The sequence below is a fragment of the Lutjanus erythropterus genome, chromosome 4 (assembly GCF_056507025.1).
Source record: "Lutjanus erythropterus isolate fLutEry1 chromosome 4, fLutEry1.hap2, whole genome shotgun sequence".
NCBI lineage: Eukaryota > Metazoa > Chordata > Actinopteri > Lutjaniformes > Lutjanidae > Lutjanus > Lutjanus erythropterus.
The window spans coordinates 7,255,949-7,278,876 of record NC_139320.1 but is presented as its reverse complement, the minus strand read 5'-3'; the positions used below and the strand labels follow the sequence as shown (position 1 = coordinate 7,278,876).

At 48.3% G+C, this 22,928-nt stretch overlaps 1 protein-coding gene across 1 annotated transcript in view; it reads right to left on the bottom strand.

Annotated features, from left to right (window-relative positions):
• Positions 1-1,426: 1,426 nt before the first annotated feature.
• Positions 1,427-22,928, bottom strand: part of omc2 (omcin 2) — a 127,496-nt gene continuing 105,994 nt past the window's right edge. Inside the window, exons 24-30 of the mRNA XM_084716263.1 lie at positions 20,497-21,665; positions 17,824-17,840; positions 12,690-13,510; positions 11,592-12,326; positions 6,576-7,724; positions 5,694-6,290; positions 1,427-1,479 (exon numbers count right to left, since the gene is read on the bottom strand). Coding sequence (XP_084572389.1) covers positions 1,427-1,479; positions 5,694-6,290; positions 6,576-7,724; positions 11,592-12,326; positions 12,690-13,510; positions 17,824-17,840; positions 20,497-21,665 — 4,541 coding nt within the window. The remainder of the gene's footprint in view (positions 1,480-5,693; positions 6,291-6,575; positions 7,725-11,591; positions 12,327-12,689; positions 13,511-17,823; positions 17,841-20,496; positions 21,666-22,928) is intronic.

The following is a 22,928-nucleotide window of genomic DNA, read 5'->3' as shown; positions in this document are numbered from 1 at the left end:
TTTGCTTAAAGGCCTAATATACAACATGTTCCCTCTACCTGTATTTTCTTTATTTATCATTATTTTGCTGGCCTTGGGATGTTTTACCAACCCAGAATGTCTGAATTTGGCATTAACCGTCAACTGACTTTATGGTATGTTCATGAACAGCTCTGACAGATCTTACTCATTACCTGCCTTCAGGAAGCCTGCCAATGTCCTACCAATTTCTAGCCAATGTCCATCACCACCCTCCACCTTTGTACTTGTGCTTTACCTAGTAGTATTTCTATTCTACAGTATATTATTCGTCTACTCCATTATTACAATTTTATTGCACTACTTTTATCTTAAAGATTTAGTCAGGTCTATGAGTTACAGTACTTAGTTGATTTATATTTTGTGCAATAATCTAAATTGCAGGTTACATTATTGTAGGTAACAGTAAGCCACCCAGCAGAATATAAGTTATTAAAATGACCATGTTTACCAGCTGCAGCCTCAATGTTATGAACATATTAGTTATTAAAGAAATTATAAAATTGTTACAATTGCCCCAAGTCTGTCCTATCTCAAAATATTGAGAAACATTCTGAAAATAACTAGTGAGGGGAATAGTGTAAACATATACCTGGTGGCTAAGCCTGGAGACGGCCCTCAAAAAGCTTGGAATTAAAAATTAGGTTTTCTCTTCAATTTTGAAATTTGCAGATGAAAATGAGATGTTTTCAGCATTATATATAAACTACGACCTTTGGCTGAGTAAGCAGTTCAACAGGCTATTTCTTCTACCTGAAACAATATTAGAGGCCCCCAGTAACTCCTCTGGTGTTCATGGTTAGTCCATCATTGCCTCATAAAGCTCATAAATTGAGTAGACAGATCTGCAACATTCACATCAAGTAGTCTGTTTTGGTCTGTTTGATGAAAATATCAGAGGTAAGCCAAAAAGTGATATCATAAAAGCTTTATTAAACAGGTTATAATATATACCATACAGTAGATCTCAATATATTTCACCAAATCATGTTTACATGGAATTTAATTAGAGATAGAGTAATAAGAATGAGCAACAGATAAATACATTGCAATTAAAGAAATACTAGAATGATAGAATACAATTTATACCTGTATATGATTGATTACACCATGGCAATGATCCTGATTGGTTAGAGAGGTGTGATTTATTTCAGGTAACTGCACAGCTCTGACAAAGCATCCTCCTTCACCACACAGTCAATTTGTGACATCATATTGTTTTTGAGATGGTTGTGGGGCAAAAAATAGTACTTTCTTGTGTACAGGAGTGTCTGTTACATTTCTACCAACATGAGCTCCCTCCATTCTCCATCTCCTTTTGTCCCACAGCTGTATTTGCTGTCCCTTGTAACTGCCAACTTAAAATGGTATTTATCAGTGCACCCAAGTCCAAGCTTCAAATGTCGTTTCAGATCATTTCTGGAGGTTTCATAGGTGTCTTGCGCTTGTTGTTTCTGTGTTCTAAATGAGGGTAAATACAAGAAATGCAAGTAGCAGATGGATCACTTCCAGTCTGATACAGCAGGCATCACTGGCAGTTGTTGTATTTGATGGGGCAGATGTTGGAGGAGGGGAAGATGTAGTAGTAGCTGTTGTTGGAGCAGAAGATGTTGTTAAAGCATTTGGTGTAGTTTGAGCAGGAGTTGTTGTCAGAGTTGCAGTTGTTTTTGTTGTGACACCCGCATGTGTTGTGGCATCAGCAGATGTTGGTGCATTAGGTGTTGTTGTGGAACCCACAATTGCTGTCAGGGTTGCAGTTGTTGAGATGCCAGCAGTTGTTGTCTGGACAGAAGTTGTACTTGTGTCACCAGCAATTGTATTAGGAGCAGTAGATTTGGCTGTGTCAACCACAGTCGTTTTGGTGGCACCGACAGCTGATGTTGGTGTTGCGGTTGTTGATGTTGAGGTACCAGCAGTTGTTGTTGGTCTTGCTGTTGTTGATGTTGTGGCATCCGCAGTTGTTGTTGTGGCACCCACGGCTGTTGTTGTGGGACTCACAGTTGTTGCTGGGATTGCTGTTGTTGATATTGTGGTACCAGCAGCTGTAGTTGGGCCAGTACTTGTTGTTGTGGTGCCTGCAGTTGTTGTTGTAGAACCCAGACTAGTTGTAGGAGCTGCAATTGTTCTTGTTGTGGCACCAGCAGTAGTTGTCGGGGTAGCAGTTGTTGTCAGGATTGCTGTTGCTGATGTTGTGGTACCAGCAGTTGTAGTGGGGGTATTACATGTTGTTGTAGTGCCTGAAGTTGTTGTTGTAGAACCCATAGTAGTTGTGGGAGCTGCAGTTGTTGTTGTTGTGGCACCAGCAGTTGATGTTGAGGTAGCAGTTGTTGTCAGGATTGCTGTTGTTGATGTTGTGGTACCAGCAGTTTTAGTTGGGGCAATACTCCTTGTTGTGGTACCTGCAGTTGTTGTTGAAGAACCCACAGTTGTTGTCGGAGCTGCACTTGTTGTTGTGGCACCTGCAGGTGTTGTTGGGATTGCTGTTATTGATGTTGTGGCACCCACAGTTGTTGTTGTGGCACCCGCAGTTGTTGTCGGGGTTGCTGTTGTTGATGTTGTGGTACCAGCAGTTGTAGTTTTGACACCTCCAATTGTTGTCGGGGTAGCAGTTGTTGTCTGGATTTCTGTCGTTGATGCTGTGGTACCACCAATTGTAGTTGGGGCAGTACTTGTTGTTGTGGTGCCTGCAGTTCTTGTTGTAGAACCCACCGTTGTTGTCGGAGCTGCACTTTTTATTGTGGCACCTGCAGTTGTTGTCAGGGTAGCAGTTGTTGTCGGGATTTCTGTTGTTGATGTTGTGCTCCCAGCAGTGGTAGTTGTGGCACCTGCAGTTGTTGTTAGGGTAGCAGTTGTTGTCGGGATCGGTGGTGTTGATGTTGTGGTACCAGCAGTTGTAGTTGGGGCAGTACTCCTTGTTGTGGTGCCTGCAGTTGTTGTTATAGAACCCACCGTTGTTGTCAGAGCTGCACTTGTTGATGTTGTGGTACCAGCAGTTGTAGTTGGATCAGTACTCCCTGTTGTGGTGCCTGCAGTTGTTACTGTAGAACCCACCGTTGTTGTCGGAGCTGCACTTGGTATTGTTGTGGCACCTGCAGTTTTTGTCGGTATTGCTGTTTTTGATGTTGTGCTACCAGCAGTTGTAGTTGTGGCACCTGCAGTTGTTGTCGGGGTAGCAGTTGTTGTCGGGATTGGTGGTGTTGATGTTGTGGTACCAGCAGTTGTAGTTGGGGCAGTACTCCCTGTTGTGGTGCCTGGAGTTGTTGTTGTATAACCCACCGTTGTTGTCAAAGCTGCACTTGTTGTTGTTGTGGCACTTGCAGTTGTTGTCGGGATTGCTGTTGTTGAAGTTGTGGTACCAGCAGTTGTACTTGGGGCAGTACTCCTTGTTGTGGTGCCTGCAGTTGTCGTTGTAGAACCCACCGTTGTTGTCGGACCTGCACTTGTTGTTCTTGTGGCACTTGCAGTTGTTGTCGGGGTATCAGTTGTTGTCGGGATTGCTATTGTTGATGTTGTGGTACCAGCAGTTGTAGTTTGGGCAGTAGTCCGTGTCGTGGTGCCTCCAGTTGTTGTTGTAGAACCCACCATTGTTGTCGGAGCTGCACTTGTTGTTGTTGTGGCACCTGTTGTTGTGCCTGCACTTGTACTTGGGGCAGTACACCTTGTTGTGGTGCCTGCAGTTGTCGTTGTAGAACCCACCGTTCTTGTGAGACCTGCACTTGTTGTTGTTGTGGCACCTGTTGTGGTGCCTGCAGTTGTTGTTGTAGAACCCACCGTTGTTGTCGGAGCTGCACTTGTTGTTGTTGCAGAACCCACCGTTGTTGTCAGAGCTGCACTTGTTGTTGTTGTGGCACCTGTAGTTGTTGTCGGGATTGCCGTTGTTGATGTTGTGGTACCAGCAGTTGTAGTTGGGGCAGTACTCCCTGTTGTGGTGCCTGCAGTTGTTGTTGTAGAACCCACCATTGTTGTCGGAACTGCAATTGTTGTTGTTGTGCCACCTTTTGTGGTGCCTGCAGTTGTTTTTGTAGAACCCACCGTTGTTGTCGGAGATGCACTTGTTGTGGCACCTGCAGTTGTTGTCGGGATTGCTGTTGTTGATGTTGTGGTACCAGCAGTTGTAGTTGTGGCACCTGCAGTTGTTGTCGGGGTAGTGGTTGTTGTCGGGATTGCTGTTGTTGATGTTGTGGTGCCTGCAGTTGTTGTTGTGGCAGCTGTAGTTGTTGTTGGGGTAGCAGTAGTTGTTGGGATTGCTGTTGTTGATGTTGTGGTACCAGCAGTTGTTGTTGTGGCACTTGCAGTTGTTGTTGGGCTAGCAGTTGTTGTCGGGGTAGAAGTTGTTGTTGGGATTGCTGTTGTTGATATTGTGCTACCAGCAGTTGTAGTTGGGGCAGTACTCCGTGTTGTGGTGCCTGCAGTTGTTGTAGAACCCACCGTTGTTGTCGGACCTGCACTTGTTGTTGTTGTGCCACCTGTTGTGGTGCCTGCAGTTGTTGTTGTAGAACCCAACGTTGTTGTTGGAGCTGCAATTGTTGTTGTTAGTGCACCTGCAGTTGTTGTCGGGATTGCTGTTGTTGATGTTGTGGTACCAGCAGTTGTAGTTGTGGCACTTGCAGTTGTTGTCGGGGTAGCAGTTTTTGTCGGGATTGCTGTTGTTGATGTTGTGGTACCAGCAGTTGTACTTGGGGCAGTACTCCTTGTTGTGGTGCCTGCAGTTGTTGTTGTAGAACCCACCGTTGTTGTCAGACTTGCACTTGTTGTTGTTGTGCCACCTGTTGTGGTGCCTGCAGTTGTTGTTGTTGTAGAACCCACCATTGTTGTCGGAGCTGCACTTGTTGTTGATGCCGAACCCACAGTTGTTGTTGGAGCTGCACTTGTTGTTGTTGTGGCACCTGTTGTGGTGCCTGCAGTTGTTGTTTTTGTAGAACCCACCGTTGTTGTCGGACCTGCACTTGTTGTTGTTGTGGCACCTGCAGTTGTTGTTGTAGAACCCACAGTTGTTGTCGGAGCTGCACTTGTTGTTGTGGCACCTGCAGTTGTTGTCGGGGTAGCAGTTGTTGTCGGGATTGCTGTTGTTGATGTTGTGGTACCAGCAGTTGTAGTTGGGGCAGCACTCCATGTTGTGGTGCCTAAAGTTGTTGTTGTAGAACCCACCGTTGTTGTCGGACCTGCAATTGTTGTTGTTATGCCACCTGTTGTGGTGCCTGCAGTTGTTGTTGTTGTAGAACTCACCGTTGTTGTCGGAGCTGCACTTGTTGTTGTTGTGGCACCTGTAGTTGTGGTCGGGATTGCCGTTGTTGATGTTGTGGTACCAGCAGTTGTAGTTGGGGCAGTACTCCCTGTTGTGGTGCCTGCAGTTTTTGTTGTAAAACCCATCGTTGTTGTCGGAGCTGCACTTGTTGTTGTTGTGGCACCTGTTGTGGTGCCTGCAGTTCTTGTTGTTGTAGAACCCACCGTAGTTGTCGGAGCTGCACCTGCAGTTGTTGTCGGGATTGCTGTTCTTGATGTTGTGCTACCAGCAGTTGTAGTTGTGGCACCTGCAGTTGTTGTCGGGATTGCTGTTGTTGATGTTGTGCTACCAGCAGTTGTATTTCTGGCACCTGCACTTGTTGTCGGGGTAGTAGTTGTTGTCAGGATTGCTGTTTTTGATGTTGTGGTGCCAGCAGTTGTAATTGTGGCACTTGCAGCTGTTGTTGGGGTAGCAGTTGTTGTCAGGGTAGCAGTTGTTGTTGGGATTGCTGTTGTTGATGTTGTGGTACCAGCAGTTGTTGTTGTGGCACTTGCAGTTGTTGTTGGGGTAGCAGTTGTTGTCGGGGTAGCAGTTGTTGTCGGGATTGCTGTTGTTGATGTTGTGCTACCAGCTGTTGTAGTTGTGGCACTTGCAGTTATTGTCGGGGTAGTAGTTGTTGTCGGGGTAGCAGTCGTTGTCGGGACTGCTGTTGTTGATGTTGTGGTACCAGCAGTTGTAGTTGTGGCACCTGCAGTTGTTGTCGGGGTAGCAGTTGTTGTCGGGATTACTGTTGCTGATGTTGTGGTACCAGCAGTTGTAGTTGTGGCACATGCAGTTGTTGTCGGGATTGCTGTTGTTGATGTTGTGGTACCAGCAGTTGTTGTTGTGGCACTTGCAGTTGTTGTTGGGGTAGCAGTTGTTGTCGGGGTAGAAGTTGTTGTCGGGATTGCTGTTGTTGATGTTGTGCTACCAGCAGTTGTAGTTGTGGCACCTGCAGTTGTTGTTGGAGTAGCAGTTGTTGTCGGGGTAGCAGTTGTTGTCTGGATTGCTGTTGTTGATGTTGTGGTACCAGCAGTTATACTTGGGGCAGTACTCCTTGTTGTGGTGCCTGCAGTTGTTGTTGTAGAACCCACCGTTGTTTTCGGAGCTGCACTTGTTGTTGTTGTGGCACTTGTTGTGGTTTCTGAAGTTGTTGTTGTTGTTGTAGAACCCACCGTTGTTGTCGGACCTGCACTTGTTGTTGTTGTGGCACCTGCAGTTGTTGTCGGGGTAGTAGTTGTTGTCGGGATTGCTGTTGTTGATGTTGTGCTACCAGCAATTGTAGTTGTGGCACCTGCAGTTGTTGTCGGGATTGCTGTTGTTGATGTTGTGGTACCAGCAGTTGTAGTTGTGGCACTTGCAGTTGTTGTCGGGGTAGTAGTTGTTGTCGGGATTGCTGTTGTTGATGTTGTGGTGCCTGCAGTTGTTGTTGGGGCACTTGCAGTTGTTGTCGGGGTAGTAGTTGTTGTCGGGGTAGAAGTTGTTGTCGGGATTGCTGTTGTTGATGTTGTGGTACCAGCAGTTTTACTTGGGGCAGTACTCCTTGTTGTGGTGCCTGCAGTTGTTGTTGTAGAACCCACCGTTGTTGTCGGAGCTACACTTGTTGTTGTTGTGGCACCTGGAGTTGTTGTCGGGATTGCTGTTGTTGATGTTGTGGTACCAGCAGTTGTAGTTGTGGCACTTGCAGTTGTTGTCGGGGTAGCAGTTGTTGTCGGGATTGCTGTTGTTGATGTTGTGGTACCAGCAGTTGTACGTGGGGCAGTACTCCTTGTTGTGATGGCTGCAGTTGTTGTTGTGGCAGCTGTCATTGTTGTTGGGGTAGCCGTAGTTGTTGGGATTGCTGTTGTTGATGTTGTGGTACCAGCAGTTGTTGTTGTGGCACTTGCAGTTGTTGTCGGGGTAGCAGTTGTTGTCGGGGTAGAAGTTGTTGTCGGGATTGCTGTTGTTGATGTTGTGCTACCAGCAGTTCTAGTTGTGGCACCTGCAGTTGTTGTCGGGGTAGTAGTTGTTGTCGGGATTGCTGTTGTTGATGTTGTGGTACCAGCAGTTGTAGTTGTGGCACTTGCAGTTGTTGTCGGGGTAGCAGTTGTTGTCGGGATTGCTGTTGTTGATGTTGTGGTACCAGCAGTTGTACTTGGGGCAGTAATCCTTGTTGTGGTGCCTGCAGTTGTTGGTGTGGCAGCTGTAGTTGTTGTTGGGGTAGCAGTAGTTGTTGGGATTGCTGTTGTTGATGTTGTGGTACCAGCAGTTGTTGTTGTGGCAGTTGCAGTTGTTGTTGGGGTAGTAGTTGTTGTCGGGGTAGACGTTGTTGTCGGGATTGCTGTTGTTGATGTTGTGCTACCAGCAGTTGTTGTTGTGGCACTTGCAGTTGTTGTTGGGGTAGCAGTTGTTGTCGGGATTGCTGTTGTTGATGATGTGCTACCAGCTGTTGTAGTTGTGGCACCTGCAGTTGTTGTCGGGATTGCTGTTGTTGATGTTGTGCTACCAGCAGTTGTTGTTGTGGCACTTGCAGTTGTTGTTGGGGTAGCAGTTGTTGTCGGGATTGCTGTTGTTGATGATGTGCTACCAGCTGTTGTAGTTGTGGCACCTGCAGTTGTTGTCGGGATTGCTGTTGTTGATGTTGTCGTACCAGCAGTTGTAGTTGTGGCACTTGCAGTTGTTGTCGGGGTAGTAGTTGTTGTCGGGGTAGTAGTCGTTGTCGCGATTGCTGTTGTTGATGTTGTGGTACCAGCAGTTGTAGTTGTGGCACTTGCAGTTGTTGTCGGGGTAGCAGTTGTTGTCGGGATTGCTGTTGTTGTCGGGATTGCTGTTGTTGATGTTGTGCTACCAGCAGTTGTAGTTGTGGCACCTGCAGTTGTTGTCGGGGTAGTAGTTGTTGTCAGGATTGCTGTTGTTGATGTTGTGGTGCCAGCAGAAGTAATTGTGGCACTTGCAGCTGTTGTTGGGGTAGCAGTTGTTGTCGGGGTAGTAGTTGTTGTTGGGATTGCTGTTGTTGATGTTGTGGTACCAGCAGTTGTACTTGGGGCAGTACTCCTTGTTGTGGTGCCTGCAGTTGTTGTTGTGGCAGCTGTAGTTGTTGTTGGGGTAGCAGTAGTTGTTGGGATTGCTGTTGTTGATGTTGTGGTACCAGCAGTTGTTGTTGTGGCACTTGCAGTTGTTGTCGGGGTAGCAGTTGTTGTCGGGATTGTTGTTGTTGATGTTGTGGTACCAGCAGTTGTACTTGGGGCAGTACTCCTTGTTGTGGTGCCTGCAGTTGTTGTTGTAGAACCCACCGTTGTTGTCGGAGCTGCACTTGTTGTTGTTGGCGCACCTGTTGTGGTCCCTGCAGTTGTTGTTGTAGAGCCCACCGTTGTTGTCGGGGCTGCACTTGTTGTTGTTGTGGCACCTCTTGTGGTGCCTGCAGTTGTTGTTGTTGTGGCACCTGCAGTTGTTGTCGGGATTGCTGTTGTTGATGTTGTGGTACCAGCAGTTGTAGTTGTGGCACTTGCAGTTGTTGTCGGGATTGCTGTTGTTGATGTTGTGGTACCAGCAGTTGTACTTGGGGTAGTACTCCCTGTTGTGGTGCCTGCAGTAGTTGTTGTAGAACCCACCTTTGTTGTCGGAGCTGCACTAGTTGTTGTTGTGGCACTTGTTGTGGTTTCTGAAGTTGTTGTTGTTGTTGTAGAACCCACCATTGTTGTCGGACCTGCACTTGTTGTTGTTGTGGCACCTGCAGTTGTTGTCGGGATTGCCGTTGTTGATGTTGTGCTACCAGCAGTTGTAGTTAGGGCAGTACTCCCTGTTGTGGTTCCTGCAGTTGATGTTGTAGAACCCACCGTTGTTGTCAGAGCTGCACTTGTTGTTGTTGTGGCACCTGCAGTTGTTGTCGGGATTGCTGTTGTTGATTTTGTGCTACCAGCAGTTGTAGTTGTGGCACCTGCAGTTGTTGTCGGGGTAGTAGTTGTTGTCGGGCTTGCTGTTGTTGATGTTGTCATACCAGCAGTTGTAGTTGTGGCACTTGCAGTTGTTGTCGGGGTAGTAGTTGTTGTCGGGATTGCTGTTGTTGATGTTGTGTTACCAGCAGTTGTTGTTGTGGCACTTGCAGTTGTTGTTGGGGTAGCAGTTGTTGTCGGGGTAGCAGTTGTTGTCGGGATTGCGGTTGTTGATGTTGTGGTACCAGCAGTTGTACTTGGGGCAGTACTCCTTGTTGTGGCGCCTGCAGTTGTTGTTGTAGAACCCACCGTTGTTGTTGGAGCTGCACTTGTTGTTGTGTCACCTGCAGTTCTTGCCAGGGTAGCAGTTGTTGTTGGGATTGCTGTTGTTGAGGTTGTGGTACCAGTAGTTGTACTTCGGGCAGTACTCCTTGTTGTGGTGCCTGCAGTTGTTGTTGTAGAACCCACCGTTGTTGTCGGAGCTGCACTTGTTGTTGTTGGCGCACCTGTTGTGGTCCCTGCAGTTGTTGTTGTAGAGCCCACCGTTGTTGTCGGAGCTGCACTTGTTGTTGTTGTGGCACCTCTTGTGGTGCCTGCAGTTGTTGTTGTTGTGGCACCTGCAGTTGTTGTCGGGATTGCTGTTGTTGATGTTGTGGTACCAGCAGTTGTAGTTGTGGCACTTGCAGTTGTTGTCGGGATTGCTGTTGTTGATGTTGTGGTACCAGCAGTTGTACTTGGGGTAGTACTCCCTGTTGTGGTGCCTGCAGTAGTTGTTGTAGAACCCACCTTTGTTGTCGGAGCTGCACTAGTTGTTGTTGTGGCACCTGTTGTGGTTTCTGAAGTTGTTGTTGTTGTTGTAGAACCCACCGTTGTTGTCGGACCTGCACTTGTTGTTGTTGTGGCACCTGCAGTTGTTGTCGGGATTACTGTTGTTGATTTTGTGCTACCAGCAGTTGTAGTTGTGGCACCTGCAGTTGTTGTCGGGGTAGTAGTTGTTGTCGGGCTTGCTGTTGTTGATGTTGTCATACCAGCAGTTGTAGTTGTGGCACTTGCAGTTGTTGTCGGGGTAGTAGTTGTTGTCGGGATTGCTGATGTTGATGTTGTGGTACCAGCAGTTGTTGTTGTGGCACTTGCAGTTGTTGTTGGGGTAGCAGTTGTTGTCGGGGTAGCAGTTGTTGTTGGGATTACTGTTGTTGAGGTTGTGGTACCAAGAGTTGTAGTTGTGGCACCCACCTCGGCTTTTCTGGCACCTACAGGTATTGTTGTGGGACTCACAGTTGTTTTCGGGATTCCTGTTGTTGATGTTCTAGTACCAGCAATTGTAGTTGGGTCAGTACTTGTTGTTGTAGAACCCACAGTTGTTGTCGGAGCTGCACTTGTTGTTGTGGCACCTGCAGTTGTTGTCAGCGTAGCAGTTGTTGTCGGGATTTCTGTTGTTGACGTTGTGGTGCCTGCAGTTGTTGTTGTGGCAGCTGTAGTTGTTGTTGGGGTAGCAGTAGTTGTTGGGATTGTTGTTGTTGATGTTGTGGTACCAGCAGTTGTTGTTGTGGCACTTGCAGTTGTTGTTGGGGTAGCAGTTGTTATCGGGGTAGAAGTTGTTGTCGGGATTGCTGTTGTTGATGTTGTGCTACCAGCAGTTGTAGTTGTGGCACCTGCAGTTGTTGTCGGGGTAGTAGTTGTTGTCGGGATTGCTGTTGTTGATGTTGTGGTGCCAGCAGTTGTAGATCTGGCACTTGCAGTTGTTGTTGGGGTAGCAGTTGTTGTCGGGATTGCTGATGTTGATGTAGTGTTACCAGCAGTTGTAGTTGGGGCAGTACTCCGTGTTGTGGTGCCTGTAGTTGTTGTTGTAGAACCCACCATTGTTGTCGGAGCTGCACTTGTTGTTGTTGTGGTTTCTGCAGTTGTTGTCGGGATTGCTGTTCTTGATGTTGTGCTACCAGCAGTTGTAGTTGTGGCACCTGCAGTTGTTGTAGGGGTAGTAGTTGTTGTCGGGCTTGCTGTTGTTGATGTTGTGGTACCAGCAGTTGTAGTTGTGGCACTTGCAGTTGTTGTCGGGGTAGCAGTTGTTATCGGGATTGCTGTTGTTGATGTTGTGGTACCAGCAGTTGTACTTGGGGCAGTACTCCTTGTTGTGGTGCCTGCAGTTGTTGTTGTAAAACCCACCGTTGTTGTCGGAGCTGCACTTGTTATTGTTGTGGCACCTGCTGTGGAGCCTGCATTTGTTGTTGAAGTAGAACCCACCGTTGTTGTCGGAGCTGCACTTGTTGTTGTTGTGGCACCTGTTGTGGTGCCTGCAGTTGTTGTTGTCGTGGGACCCACTGTTGTTGTCGGAGCTGCACTTGTTGTTGTTGTGGCACCTGCAGTTGTTGTCGGGATTGCCGTTGTTGGAGTTGTGGTACCAGCAGTTGTAGTTGTGGCACCTGCAGTTGTTGTCGCGGTAGTAGTTGTTGTCAGGATTGCTGTTGTTGATGTTGTGGTGCCAGCAGTTGTAATTGTGGCACTTGCAGCTGTTGTTGGGGTAGCAGTTGTTGTAGGGGTAGCAGTTGTTGTCGGGATTGCTGTTGTTGATGTTGTGGTACCAGCAGTTGTACTTGGGGCAGTACTCCTTGTTGTGGTGCCTGCAGTTGTTGTTGTGGCAGCTGTAGTTGTTGTTGGGGTAGCAGTAGTTGTTGGGATTGCTGTTGTTGATGTTGTGGTACCAGCAGTTGTTGTTGTGGCACTTGCAGTTGTTGTTGGGGTAGCAGTTGTTGTCGGGGTAGAAGTTGTTGTCGGGATTGCTGTTGTTGATGTTGTGCTACCAGCAGTTGTACTTGTGGCACCTGCAGTTGTTGTCAGGGTAGTAGTTGTTGTCGGGACTGCTGTTGTTGATGTTGTGGTACCAGCAGTTGTAGTTGTGGCACTTGCAGTTGTTGTCGGGGTAGCAGTTGTTGTCGGGATTGCTGTTGTTGATGTTGTGCTACCAGCTATTGTACTTGTGGCACCTGCAGTTGTTATCATGGTAGCAGTTGTTGTCGTGATTGCTGTTGTTGATGTTGTGGTACCAGCAGTTGTAGTTGTGGCACTTGCAGTTGTTGTCGGGGTAGTAGTAGTTGTCGGGGTAGTAGTCTTTGTCGGGATTGCTGTTGTTGATATTGTGGTACCAGCAGTTGTACTTCGGGCAGTACTGCTTGTTGTGGCACTTGCAGTTGTTGTCGGGGTAGCAGTTGTTATCGGGATTGCTGTTGTTGATGTTGTGGTACCAGCAGTTGTACTTGGGGCAGTACTCCTTGTTGTGGTGCCTGCAGTTGTTGTTGTAGAACCCACCGTTGTTGTCGGAGCTGTACTTGTTATTGTTGTGGCACCTGCTGTGGTGCCTGCAGTTGTTGTTGTAGTAGAACCCACCGTTGTTGTCGGAGCTGCACTTGTTGTTGTTGTGGCACCTGTTGTGGTGCCTGCAGTTGTTGTTGTCGTGGGACCCACTGTTGTTGTCGGAGCTGCACTTGTTGTTGTTGTGGCACCTGCAGTTGTTGTCGGGATTGCCGTTGTTGGAGTTGTGGTACCAGCAGTTGTAGTTGTGGCACCTGCAGTTGTTGTCGCGGTAGTAGTTGTTGTCAGGATTGCTGTTGTTGATGTTGTGGTGCCAGCAGTTGTAATTGTGGCACTTGCAGCTGTTGTTGGGGTAGCAGTTGTTGTAGGCGTAGCAGTTGTTGTCGGGATTGCTGTTGTTGATGTTGTGGTACCAGCAGTTGTACTTGGGGCAGTACTCCTTGTTGTGGTGCCTACAGTTGTTGTTGTGGCAGCTGTAGTTGTTGTTGGGGTAGCAGTAGTTGTTGGGATTGCTGTTGTTGATGTTGTGGTACCAGCAGTTGTTGTTGTGGCACTTGCAGTTGTTGTTGGGGTAGCAGTTGTTGTCGGGGTAGAAGTTGTTGTCGGGATTGCTGTTGTTGATGTTGTGCTACCAGCAGTTGTACTTGTGGCACCTGCAGTTGTTGTCAGGGTAGTAGTTGTTGTTGGGACTGCTGTTGTTGATGTTGTGGTACCAGCAGTTGTAGTTGTGGCAGCTGTAGTTGTTGTTGGGGTAGCAGTTGTTGTCGGGATTGCTGTTGTTGATGTTGTGCTACCAGCTATTGTACTTGTGGCACCTGCAGTTGTTATCATGGTAGCAGTTGTTGTCGGGATTGCTGTTGTTGATGTTGTGGTACCAGCAGTTGTAGTTGTGGCACTTGCAGTTGTTGTCGGGGTAGTAGTAGTTGTCGGGGTAGTAGTCTTTGTCGGGATTGCTGTTGTTGATATTGTGGTACCAGCAGTTGTACTTCGGGCAGTACTGCTTGTTGTGGCACTTGCAGTTGTTGTCGGGGTAGCAGTTGTTATCGGGATTGCTGTTGTTGATGTTGTGGTACCAGCAGTTGTATTTGGGGCAGTACTCCTTGTTGTGGTGCCTGCAGTTGTTGTTGTAGAACCCACCGTTGTTGTCGGAGCTGCACTTGTTATTGTTGTGGCACCTGCTGTGGTGCCTGCAGTTGTTGTTGTAGTAGAACCCACCGTTGTTGTCGGATCTGCACTTGTTGTTGTTGTGGCACCTGTTCTGGTGCCTGCAGTTGTTGTTGTTGTGGGACCCACCGTTGTTGTCGGAGCTGCACTTGTTGTTGTGGCACCTGCAGTTGTTGTCGAGATTGCCGTTGTTGTTGTTGTGGCACCTGCAGTTGTTGTTGTAGAACCCACAGTTGTTGTCGGAGCTGCACTTGTTGTTGTGGCACCTGCAGTCATTGTCGGGGTAGCAGTTGTTGTCGGGATTGCTGTTGTTGATGTTGTGGTACCAGCAGTTGTAGTTGGGGCAGTACTCCGTGTTGTGGTGCCTGTAGTTGTTGTTGTAGAACCCACCGTTGTTGTCGGAGCTGCACTTGTTGTTGTTTCGGCACCTGTAGTTGTTGTCGGGATTGCTGTTGTTGATGTTGTCATACCAGCAGTTGTTGTTGTGGCACTTACAGTTGTTTTTGGGGTAGCAGTTGTTGTTGGGGTAGCAGTTGTTGTCGGGATTGCTGTTGTTGATGTTGTGGTACCAGCAGTTGTACTTGGGGCAGTACTCCTTGTTGTGGTGCCTGCAGTTGTTGTCAGGGTAGTAGTTGTTGTCGGGACTGCTGTTGTTGATGTTGTGCTACCAGCAGTTGTAGTTGTGGCACCTGCAGTTGTTGTCGGGCTTGCTGTTGTTGATGTTGTGGTACCAGCAGTTGTACCTGTGGCACTTGCAGTTGTTGTCAAGGTAGCAGTTGTTGTTGGGATTGCTGTTGTTGATGTTGTGCTACCAGCTGTTGTAGTTGTGGCACCTGCAGTTGTTGTCGGGGTAGCAGTTGTTGTCGGGATTGCTGTTGTTGATGTTGTGGTACCAGCAGTTGTAGTTGTGGCAGTACTCCGTGTTGTGGCACCTGCAGTTGTTGTTGTAGAACCCACAGTTGTTGTCGGAGCTGCACTTGTTGTTGTGGCACCTGCAGTTGTTGTCGGGGTAGCAGTTGTTGTCGGGGTAGCAGTTGTTGTTGGGATTGCTGTTGTTGATGTTGTGGTACCAGCAGTTGTAGTTTGGGCAGTACTCCGTGTTGTGGTGCCTGTAGTTGTTGTTGTAGAACCCACCGTTGTTGTCGGAGCTGCACTTGTTGTTGTTGTGGCACCTGCAGTTGTTGTCGGGATTGCTGTTGTTGATGTTGTGCTACCAGCAGTTGTAGTTGTGGCACCTGCAGTTGTTGTCGGGGTAGTAGTTGTTGTCGGGATTGCTGTTGTTGATGTTGTGGTACCAGCAGTTGTTGTTGTGGCATTTGCAGTTGTTGTTTGGGTAGCAGTTGTTGTCGGGGTAGCAGTTGTTGTCGGGATTGCTGTTGTTGATGTTGTGCTACCAGCAGTTGTAGTTGTGGCACCTGCAGTTGTTGTCGGGATTGCTGTTGTTGATGTTGTGCTACCAGCAGTTGTAGTTGTGGCACCTGCACTTGTTGTCGGGGTAGTAGTTGTTGTCAGTATTGCTGTTGTTGATGTTCTGGTGCCAGCAGTTGTAATTGTGGCACTTGCAGTTGTTGTTGGGGTAGCAGTTGTTGTCGGGGTAGCAGTTGTTGTCGGGATTGTTGTTGTTGATGTTGTAGTACCAGCAGTTGAACTTCGGGCAGTACTTCTTGTTTCGGTGCTTGCATTTGTTGGTGTAGAACCCACCGATGTTGTCGGAGCTGCACTTCTTGTTGTTGTGGCACCTGTTGTGGTGCCTGCAGTTGTTGTTGTAGAGTCCACCGTTGTTGTCGAAGCTGCACTTGTTCTTGTTGTGGCACCTGTTGTGGTGCCTGCAGTTGCTGTTGTTGTAGAACCCACCGTTGTTGTCGGACCTGCACTTGTTGTTGTTGTGGCACCTGTTGTGGTGCCTGCAGTTGTTGTTGTTGTGGTACCAGCAGTTGTTGTTGTGGCACTTGTAGTTGTTGTCGGGGTAGCAGTTGTTGTCGGGATTGCTCTTGTTGATGTTGTGGTACCAGCAGTTCTTGTTTTTGCATTTGCAGTTGTTGTTTGGGTAGCAGTTGTTGTCGGGATTGCTGTTGTTGATGTTGTCGTACCAGCAGTTGTAGTTGTGGCACTTGCAGTTGTTGTCGGGGTAGTAGTTGTTGTCGGGGTAGCAGTCGTTGTCGGGATTGCTGTTGTTGATGTTGTGGTACCAGCAGTTGTAGTTGTGGCACTTGCAGTTGTTGTCTGGATTGCTGTTGTTGATGTTGTGGTACCAGCAGTTGTTGTTGTGGCACTTGCAGTTGTCGTTGGGGTAGCAGTTGTTGTCGGGATTGCTGTTGTTGATGTTGTGCCACCAGCAGTTGTACTTGGGGCATTACTACTTGTTGTGGTGCCTGCAGTTGTTGTGGAACCCACCGTTGTTGTCGGAGCTGCACTTGTTGTTGTTGTGGCACCTGCAGTTGTTGTCGGGATTGCTGTTGTTGATGTTGTGCTACCAGCAATTGTAGTTGTGGCACCTACAGTTGTTGTCGGGATTGCTGTTGTTGATGTTGTGGTACCAGCAGTTGTTGTCGTGGCACTTGCAGTTGTTGTCGGGGTAGCAGTTGTTGTCGGGATTGCTGTTGTTGATGTTGTGGTACCAGCAGTTGTTGTTGGGGCATTTGCAGTTGTTGTTTGGATAGCAGTTGTTGTCGGGGTAGCAGTTGTTGTCGGGATTGCTGTTGTTGATGTTGTGGTACCAGCAGTTGTACTTGGGGCAGTACTCCTTGTTGTGGTGCCTGCAGTTGTTGTTGTTGTGGCAGCTGTAGTTGTTGTTGGGGTAGCAGTAGTTGTTGGGATTGCTGTTGTTGATGTTGTGGTACCAGCAGTTGTTGTTGTGGCACTTGCAGTTGTTGTTGGGGTAGCAGTTGTTGTCGGGGTAGTAGTTGTTGTCGGGATTGCTGTTGTTGATGTTGTGGTGCCTGCAGTTGTTGTTGTGGCACTTGCAGTTGTTGTCGGGGTAGTAGTTGTTTTCGGGGTAGAAGTTGTTGTCGGGATTGCTGTTGTTGATGTTGTGGTACCAGCAGTTGTACTTGGGGCAGTACTCTTTGTTGTGGTGCCTGCAGTTGTTGTTGTAGAACCCACCGTTGTTGTCGGAGCTACACTTGTTTTTGTTGTGGCACCTGCAGTTGTTGTCGGGATTGGTGTTGTTGATGTTGTGGTACCAGCAGTTGTAGTTGTGGCACTTGCAGTTGTTGTCGGGGTAGCAGTTGTTGTCGGGATTGCTGTTGTTGATGTTGTGGTACCAGCAGTTGTACTTGGGGCAGTACTCCTTGTTGTGGTGCCTCCAGTTGTTGTTGTGGCAGCTGTAGTTGTTGTTGGGGTAGCAGTAGTTGTTGGGATTGCTGTTGTTGATGTTGTGGTACCAGCAGTTGTACTTCGGGCAGTACTCCTTGTCGTGGTGCCTGCAGTTGTTGTTGTAGAACCCACCGTTGTTGTCGGAGCTGCACTTGTTGTTGTTGGCGCACCTGTTGTGGTCCCTGCAGTTGTTGTTGTAGAGCCCACCGTTGTTGTCGGAGCTGCACTTGTTGTTGTTGTGGCACCTCTTGTGGTGCCTGCAGTTGTTGTTGTTGTGGGATCCACCGTTGTTGTCGGAGCTGAACGTGTTGTAGTTGTGGCACCTGCAGTTGTTGTTGAGATTGCCGTTGTTGGTGTTGTGGTACCAGCAGTTGTAGTTGGTGCAGTACTCCCTGTTGTGGTGCCTGCAGTTGTTGTTGTAGAACCCACCTTTGTTGTCGGAGCTGCACTTGTTGTTGGGGCACCTGTTGTGGTTTCTGAAGTTGTTGTTGTTGTTGTAGAACCCACCGTTGTTGTCGGACCTGCACTTATTGTTGTTGTGGCACCTGCAGTTGTTGTCGGGATTGCCGTTGTTGATGTTGTGCTACCAGCAGTTGTAGTTAGGGCAGTACTCCCTGTTGTGGTGCCTGCAGTTGTTGTTGTAGAACCCACCGTTGTTGTCGGAGCTGCACTTGTTGTTGTGGCACTTGTTGTGGTGCCTGCAGTTGTTGTTGTTGTAGAACCCACAGTTGTTGTCGGAACTGCACTTGTTGTTGTGGCACCTGCAGTTCTTGTCGGGGTAGCAATTGTTGTCGGGATTGCTGTTGTAGAGGTTGTGTTACCAGGAGTTGTAGTTGTGGCACCCACCTTGGCTTTTCTGGCACCTACAGGTATTGTTGTGGGACTCACAGTTGTTGTCGGGATTTCTGTTGTTGATGTTGTGCTACCAGCTGTTGAAGTTGTGGTACCTGCAGTTGTTGTCGGGGTAGCAGTTGTTGTCGGGATTGCTGTTGTTGATGTTGTGCTACCAGCTGTTGAAGTTGTGGTACCTGCAGTTGTTGTCGGGGTAACAGTTGTTGTCGGGATTGCTGTTGTTGATGTTGTCGTACCAGCAGTTGTAGTTGTGGCACTTGCAGTTGTTGTCGGGGTAGTAGTTGTTGTCGGGGTAGCAGTCGTTGTCGGGATTGCTGTTGTTGATGTTGTGGTACCAGCAGTTGTAGTTGTGGCACTTGCAGTTGTTGTCGGGATTGCTGGTGTTGATGTTGTGATACCAGCAGTTGTTGTTGTGGCACTTGCAGTTGTTGTTGGGGTAGCAGTTGTTGTGGGGGTAGCAGTTGTTGTCGGGATTGCTGTTGTTGATGTTGTGGTACCAGCAGTTGTACTTGGGGCAGTACTACTTGTTGTGGTGCCTGCAGTTGTTGTAGAACCCACCATTGTTGTCGGAGCTGCACTTGTTGTTGTTGTGGCACCTGCAGTTGTTGTCGGGATTGCTGTTGTTGATGTTGTGCTACCAGCAATTGTAGTTGTGGCACCTGCAGTTGTTGTCGGGATTGCTGTTCTTGATGTTGTAGTACCAGCAGTTGTTGTCGTGGCACTTGCAGTTGTTTTCGGGGTAGCAGTTGTTGTCGGGATTGCTGTCGTTGATGTTGTGGTACCAGCAGTTGTTGTTGTGGCACTTGCAGTTGTTGTTTGGGTAGCAGTTGTTGTCGGGGTAGTAGTTGTTGTCGGGATTGCTGTTGTTGATGTTGTGGTACCAGCAGTTGTGCTTGGGGCAGTACTCCTTGTTGTGGTGCCTGCAGTTGTTGTTGTAGAACCCACCGTTGTTGTCGGAGCTACACTTGTTGTTGTTGTGGCACCTGCAGTTGTTGTCGGGATTGCTGTTGTTGATGTTGTGCTACCAGCAGTTGTAGTTGTGGCACCTGCAGTTGTTGTCGGGGTAGTAGTTGTTGTCGGGCTTGCTGTTGTTGATGTTGTCGTACCAGCAATTGTAGTTGTGGCACTTGCAGTTGTTGTCGGGGTAGTAGTTGTCGGGATTGTTGTTGTTGATGTTGTGGTACCAGCAGTTGTTATTGTGGCACTTGCAGTTGTTGTTGGGGTAGCAATTGTTGTCGGGGTAGCAGTTGTTGTCGGGATTGCGGTTGTTGATGTTGTGGTACCAGCAGTTGTACTTACGGCAGTACTCCTTGTTGTGGTGCCTGCAGTTGTTGTTGTAGAACCCACCGTTGTTGTCGGAGCTGCACTTGTTGTTGTTGCCGAACCCACCGTTGTTGTCGGAGCTGCACTTGTTGTTGTTGTGGCACCTGTAGTTGTTGTCGGGATTGCTGTTGTTGATGTTGTGGTACCAGCAGTTTTAGTTGGGGCAGTACTCCCTGTTGTGGTGCCTGCAGTTTTTGTCGGGGTAGCAGTTGTTGTCAGGATTACTGTTGTTGATGTTGTGCTACCAGCAGTTGTAGTTGTGGCACCTGCAGTTGTTGTCGGGATTGCTGTTGTTGATGTTGTGGTACCAGCAGTTGTAGTTGTGGCACCTGCACTTGTTGTCGGGGTAGTAGTTGTTGTTAGGATTGCTGTTGTTGATGTTCTGCTGCCAGCAGTTGTAATTGTGGCACTTGCAGTTGTTGCTGGGGTAGCAGTTGTTGTCGGGGTAGCAGTTGTTGTCGGGATTGTTGTTGTTGATGTTGTGGTACCAGCAGTTGTACTTCGGGCAGTACTTCTTGTTGTGGTGCTTGCAGTTGTTGTTGTAGAACCCACCGATGTTGTCGGAGCTGCACTTCTTGTTGTTGTGGCACCTGTTGTGGTGCCTGCAGTTGTTGTTGTAGAGTCCACCGTTGTTGTCGAAGCTGCATTTGTTGTTGTTGTGGCACCTGTTGTGGTGCCTGCAGTTGCTGTTGTTGTAGAACCCACCGTTGTTGTCGGCGCTGCACTTGTTGTTGTTGTGGCACCTGTTGTGTTGCCTGCAGTTGTTGTTGTTGTGGTACCAGCAGTTGTTGTTGTGGCACTTGTAGTTGTTGTCGGGGTAGCAGTTGTTGTCGGGATTGCTGTTGTTGATGTTGTGGTACCAGCAGTTGTTGTTGTGGCACTTGCAGTTGTTTTTTGGGTAGCAGTTGTTGTCGGGATTGCTGTTGTTGATGTTGTGCTACCAGCTGTTGTAGTTGTGGCACCTGCAGTTGTTGTCTGGGTAGCAGTTCTTGTCGGGATTGCTGTTGTTGATGTTGTCGTACCAGCAGTTGTAGTTGTGGCACTTGCAGTTGTTGTTGGGGTAGCAGTTGTTGTCGGGGTAGCAGTCGTTGTCGGGATTGCTGTTGTTGATTTTGTGGTACCAGCAGTTGTAGTTGTGGCACTTGCAGTTGTTGTCGGGATTGCTGTTGTTGATGTTGTGGTACCAGCAGTTGTTGTTGTGGCACTTGCAGTTGTTGTTGGGGTAGCAGTTGTTGTCGGGGTAGCAGTTGTTGTCGGGATTGCTGTTGTTGATGTTGTGGTACCAGCAGTTGTACTTCGGGCAGTACTTCTTGTTGTGGTGCCTGCAGTTGTTGTAGAACCCACCGTTGTTGTCGGAGCTGCACTTGTTGTTGTTGTGGCACCTGCAGTTGTTGTCGGGATTGCTGTTGTTGATGTTGTGCTACCAGCAATTGTAGTTGTGGCACCTGCAGTTGTTGTCGGGATTGCTGTTGTTGATGTTGTGGTACCAGCAGTTGTAGTTGTGGCACTTGCAGTTGTTGTCGGGATTGCTGTTGTTGATGTTGTGGTACCAGCAGTTGTTGTTGTGGCACTTGCAGTTGTTGTTGGGGTAGCAGTTGTTGTCGGGGTAGTAGTTGTTGTAGGGATTGCTGCTGTTGATGTTGTGGTGCCTGCAGTTGTTGTTGTGGCACTTGCAGTTGTTGTCGGGGTAGTAGTTGTTTTCGGGGTAGAAGTTGTTGTCGGGATTGCTGTTGTTGATGTTGTGGTACCAGCAGTTGTACTTGGGGCTGTACTCCTTGTTGTGGTGCCTGCAGTTGTTGTTGTAGAACCCACCGTTGTTGTCGGAGCTACACTTGTTGTTGTTGTGGCACCTGCAGTTGTTGTCGGGATTGCTGTTGTTGATGTTGTGGTACCAGCAGTTGTAGTTGTGGCACTTGCAGTTGTTGTCGGGGTAGCAGTTGTTGTCGGGATTGCTGTTGTTGATGTTGTGGTACCAGCAGTTGTACTTGGGGCAGTACTCCTTGTTGTGGTGCCTGCAGTTGTTGTTGTGGCAGCTGTAGTTGTTGTTAGGGTAGCAGTAGTTGTTGGGATTGCTGTTGTTGATGTTGTGGTACCAGCAGTTGTACTTTGGGCAGTACTCCTTGTTGTGGTGCCTGTAGTTGTTGTTGTAGAACCCACCGTTGTTGTCGGAGCTGCACTTGTTGTTGTTGGCGCACCTGTTGTGGTCCCTGCAGTTGTTGTTGTAGAGCCCACCGTTGTTGTCGGAGCTGCACTTGTTGTTGTTGTGGCACCTCTTGTGGTGTCTGCAGTTGTTGTTGTTGTGGGACCCACCGTTGTTGTCGGAGCTGAACTTGTTGTTGTTGTGGCACCTGCAGTTGTTGTTGGGATTGCCGTTGTTGGTGTTGTGGTACCAGCAGTTGTAGTTGGGGCAGTACTCCCTGTTGTGGTGCCTGCAGTTGTTGTTGTAGAACCCACCGTTGTTGTTGGAGCTGCACTTGTTGTTGTTGTGGCACCTGTAGCTGTTGCCGGGATTGCTGTTGTTGGTGTTGTGGTACCAGCAGTTGTAGCTGGGGCAGTACTCCGTGTTGTGGTGCCTGCAGTTGTTGTTGTAGAACCCACCGTTGTTGTTGGAGCTGCACTTGTTGTTGTTAGTGCACCTGCAGTTGTTGTCGGGATTGCTGTTGTTGATGTTGTGCTACCAGCTATTGTAGTTGTGGCACCTGCAGTTGTTGTCGGGATTGCTGTTGTTGATGTTGTGGTACCAGCAGTTGTTGTCGTGGCACTTGCAGTTGTTGTCGGGGTAGCAGTTGTTGTCGGGATTGCTGTTGTTGATGTTGTGGTACCAGGAGTTGTTGTTGTGGCACTTGCAGTTGTTGTTTGGGTAGCAGTTGTTGTCGGGGTAGCAGCTGTTGTCAGGATTGCTGTTGTTGATGTTGTGGTACCAGCAGTTGTACTTGGGGCAGTACTCCTTGTTGTGGTGCCTGCAGTTGTTGTTGTTGTGGCAGCTGTAGTTGTTGTTGGGGTACCAGTAGTTGTTGGGATTGCTGTTGTTGATGTTGTGGTACCAGCAGTTGTAATTGTGGCACTTGCAGTTGTTGTTGGGGTAGCAGTTGTTGTCGGGGTAGTAGTTGTTGTAGGGATTGCTGCTGTTGATGTTGTGGTGCCTGGAGTTGTTGTTGTGGCACTTGCAGTTGTTGTCGGGGTAATAGTTGTTTTCGGGGCAGAAGTTGTTGTCGGGATTGCTGTTGTTGATGTTGTGGTACCAGCAGTTGTACTTGGGGCAGTACTCCTTGTTGTGGTGCCTGCAGTTGTTGTTGTAGAACCCACCGTTGTTGTCGGAGCTACACTTGTTGTTGTTGTGGCACCTGCAGTTGTTGTCAGGATTGCTGTTGTTGTTGTTGTGTTACCAGCAGTTGTAGTTGTGGCACTTGCAGTTGTTGTCGGGGTAGCAGTTGTTGTCGGGATTGCTGTTCTTGATGTTGTGGTACCAGCAGTTGTACTTGGGGCAGTACTCGTTGTTCTGGTGCCTGCAGTTGTTGTTGTGGCAGCTGTAGTTGTTGTTGGGGTAGCAGTAGTTGTTGGGATTGCTGTTGTTGATGTTGTGGTACCAGCAGTTGTTGTTGTGGCACTTGCAGTTGTTGTTGGGGTAGCAGTTGTTGTCGGGGTAGACGTTGTTGTTGGGATTGCTGTTGTTGATGTTGTGCTACCAGCAGTTGTTGTTGTGGCACTTGCAGTTGTTGTTGGGGTAGCAGTTGTTGTCGGGGTAGCAGTTGTTGTCGCGATTGCTGTTGTTGATG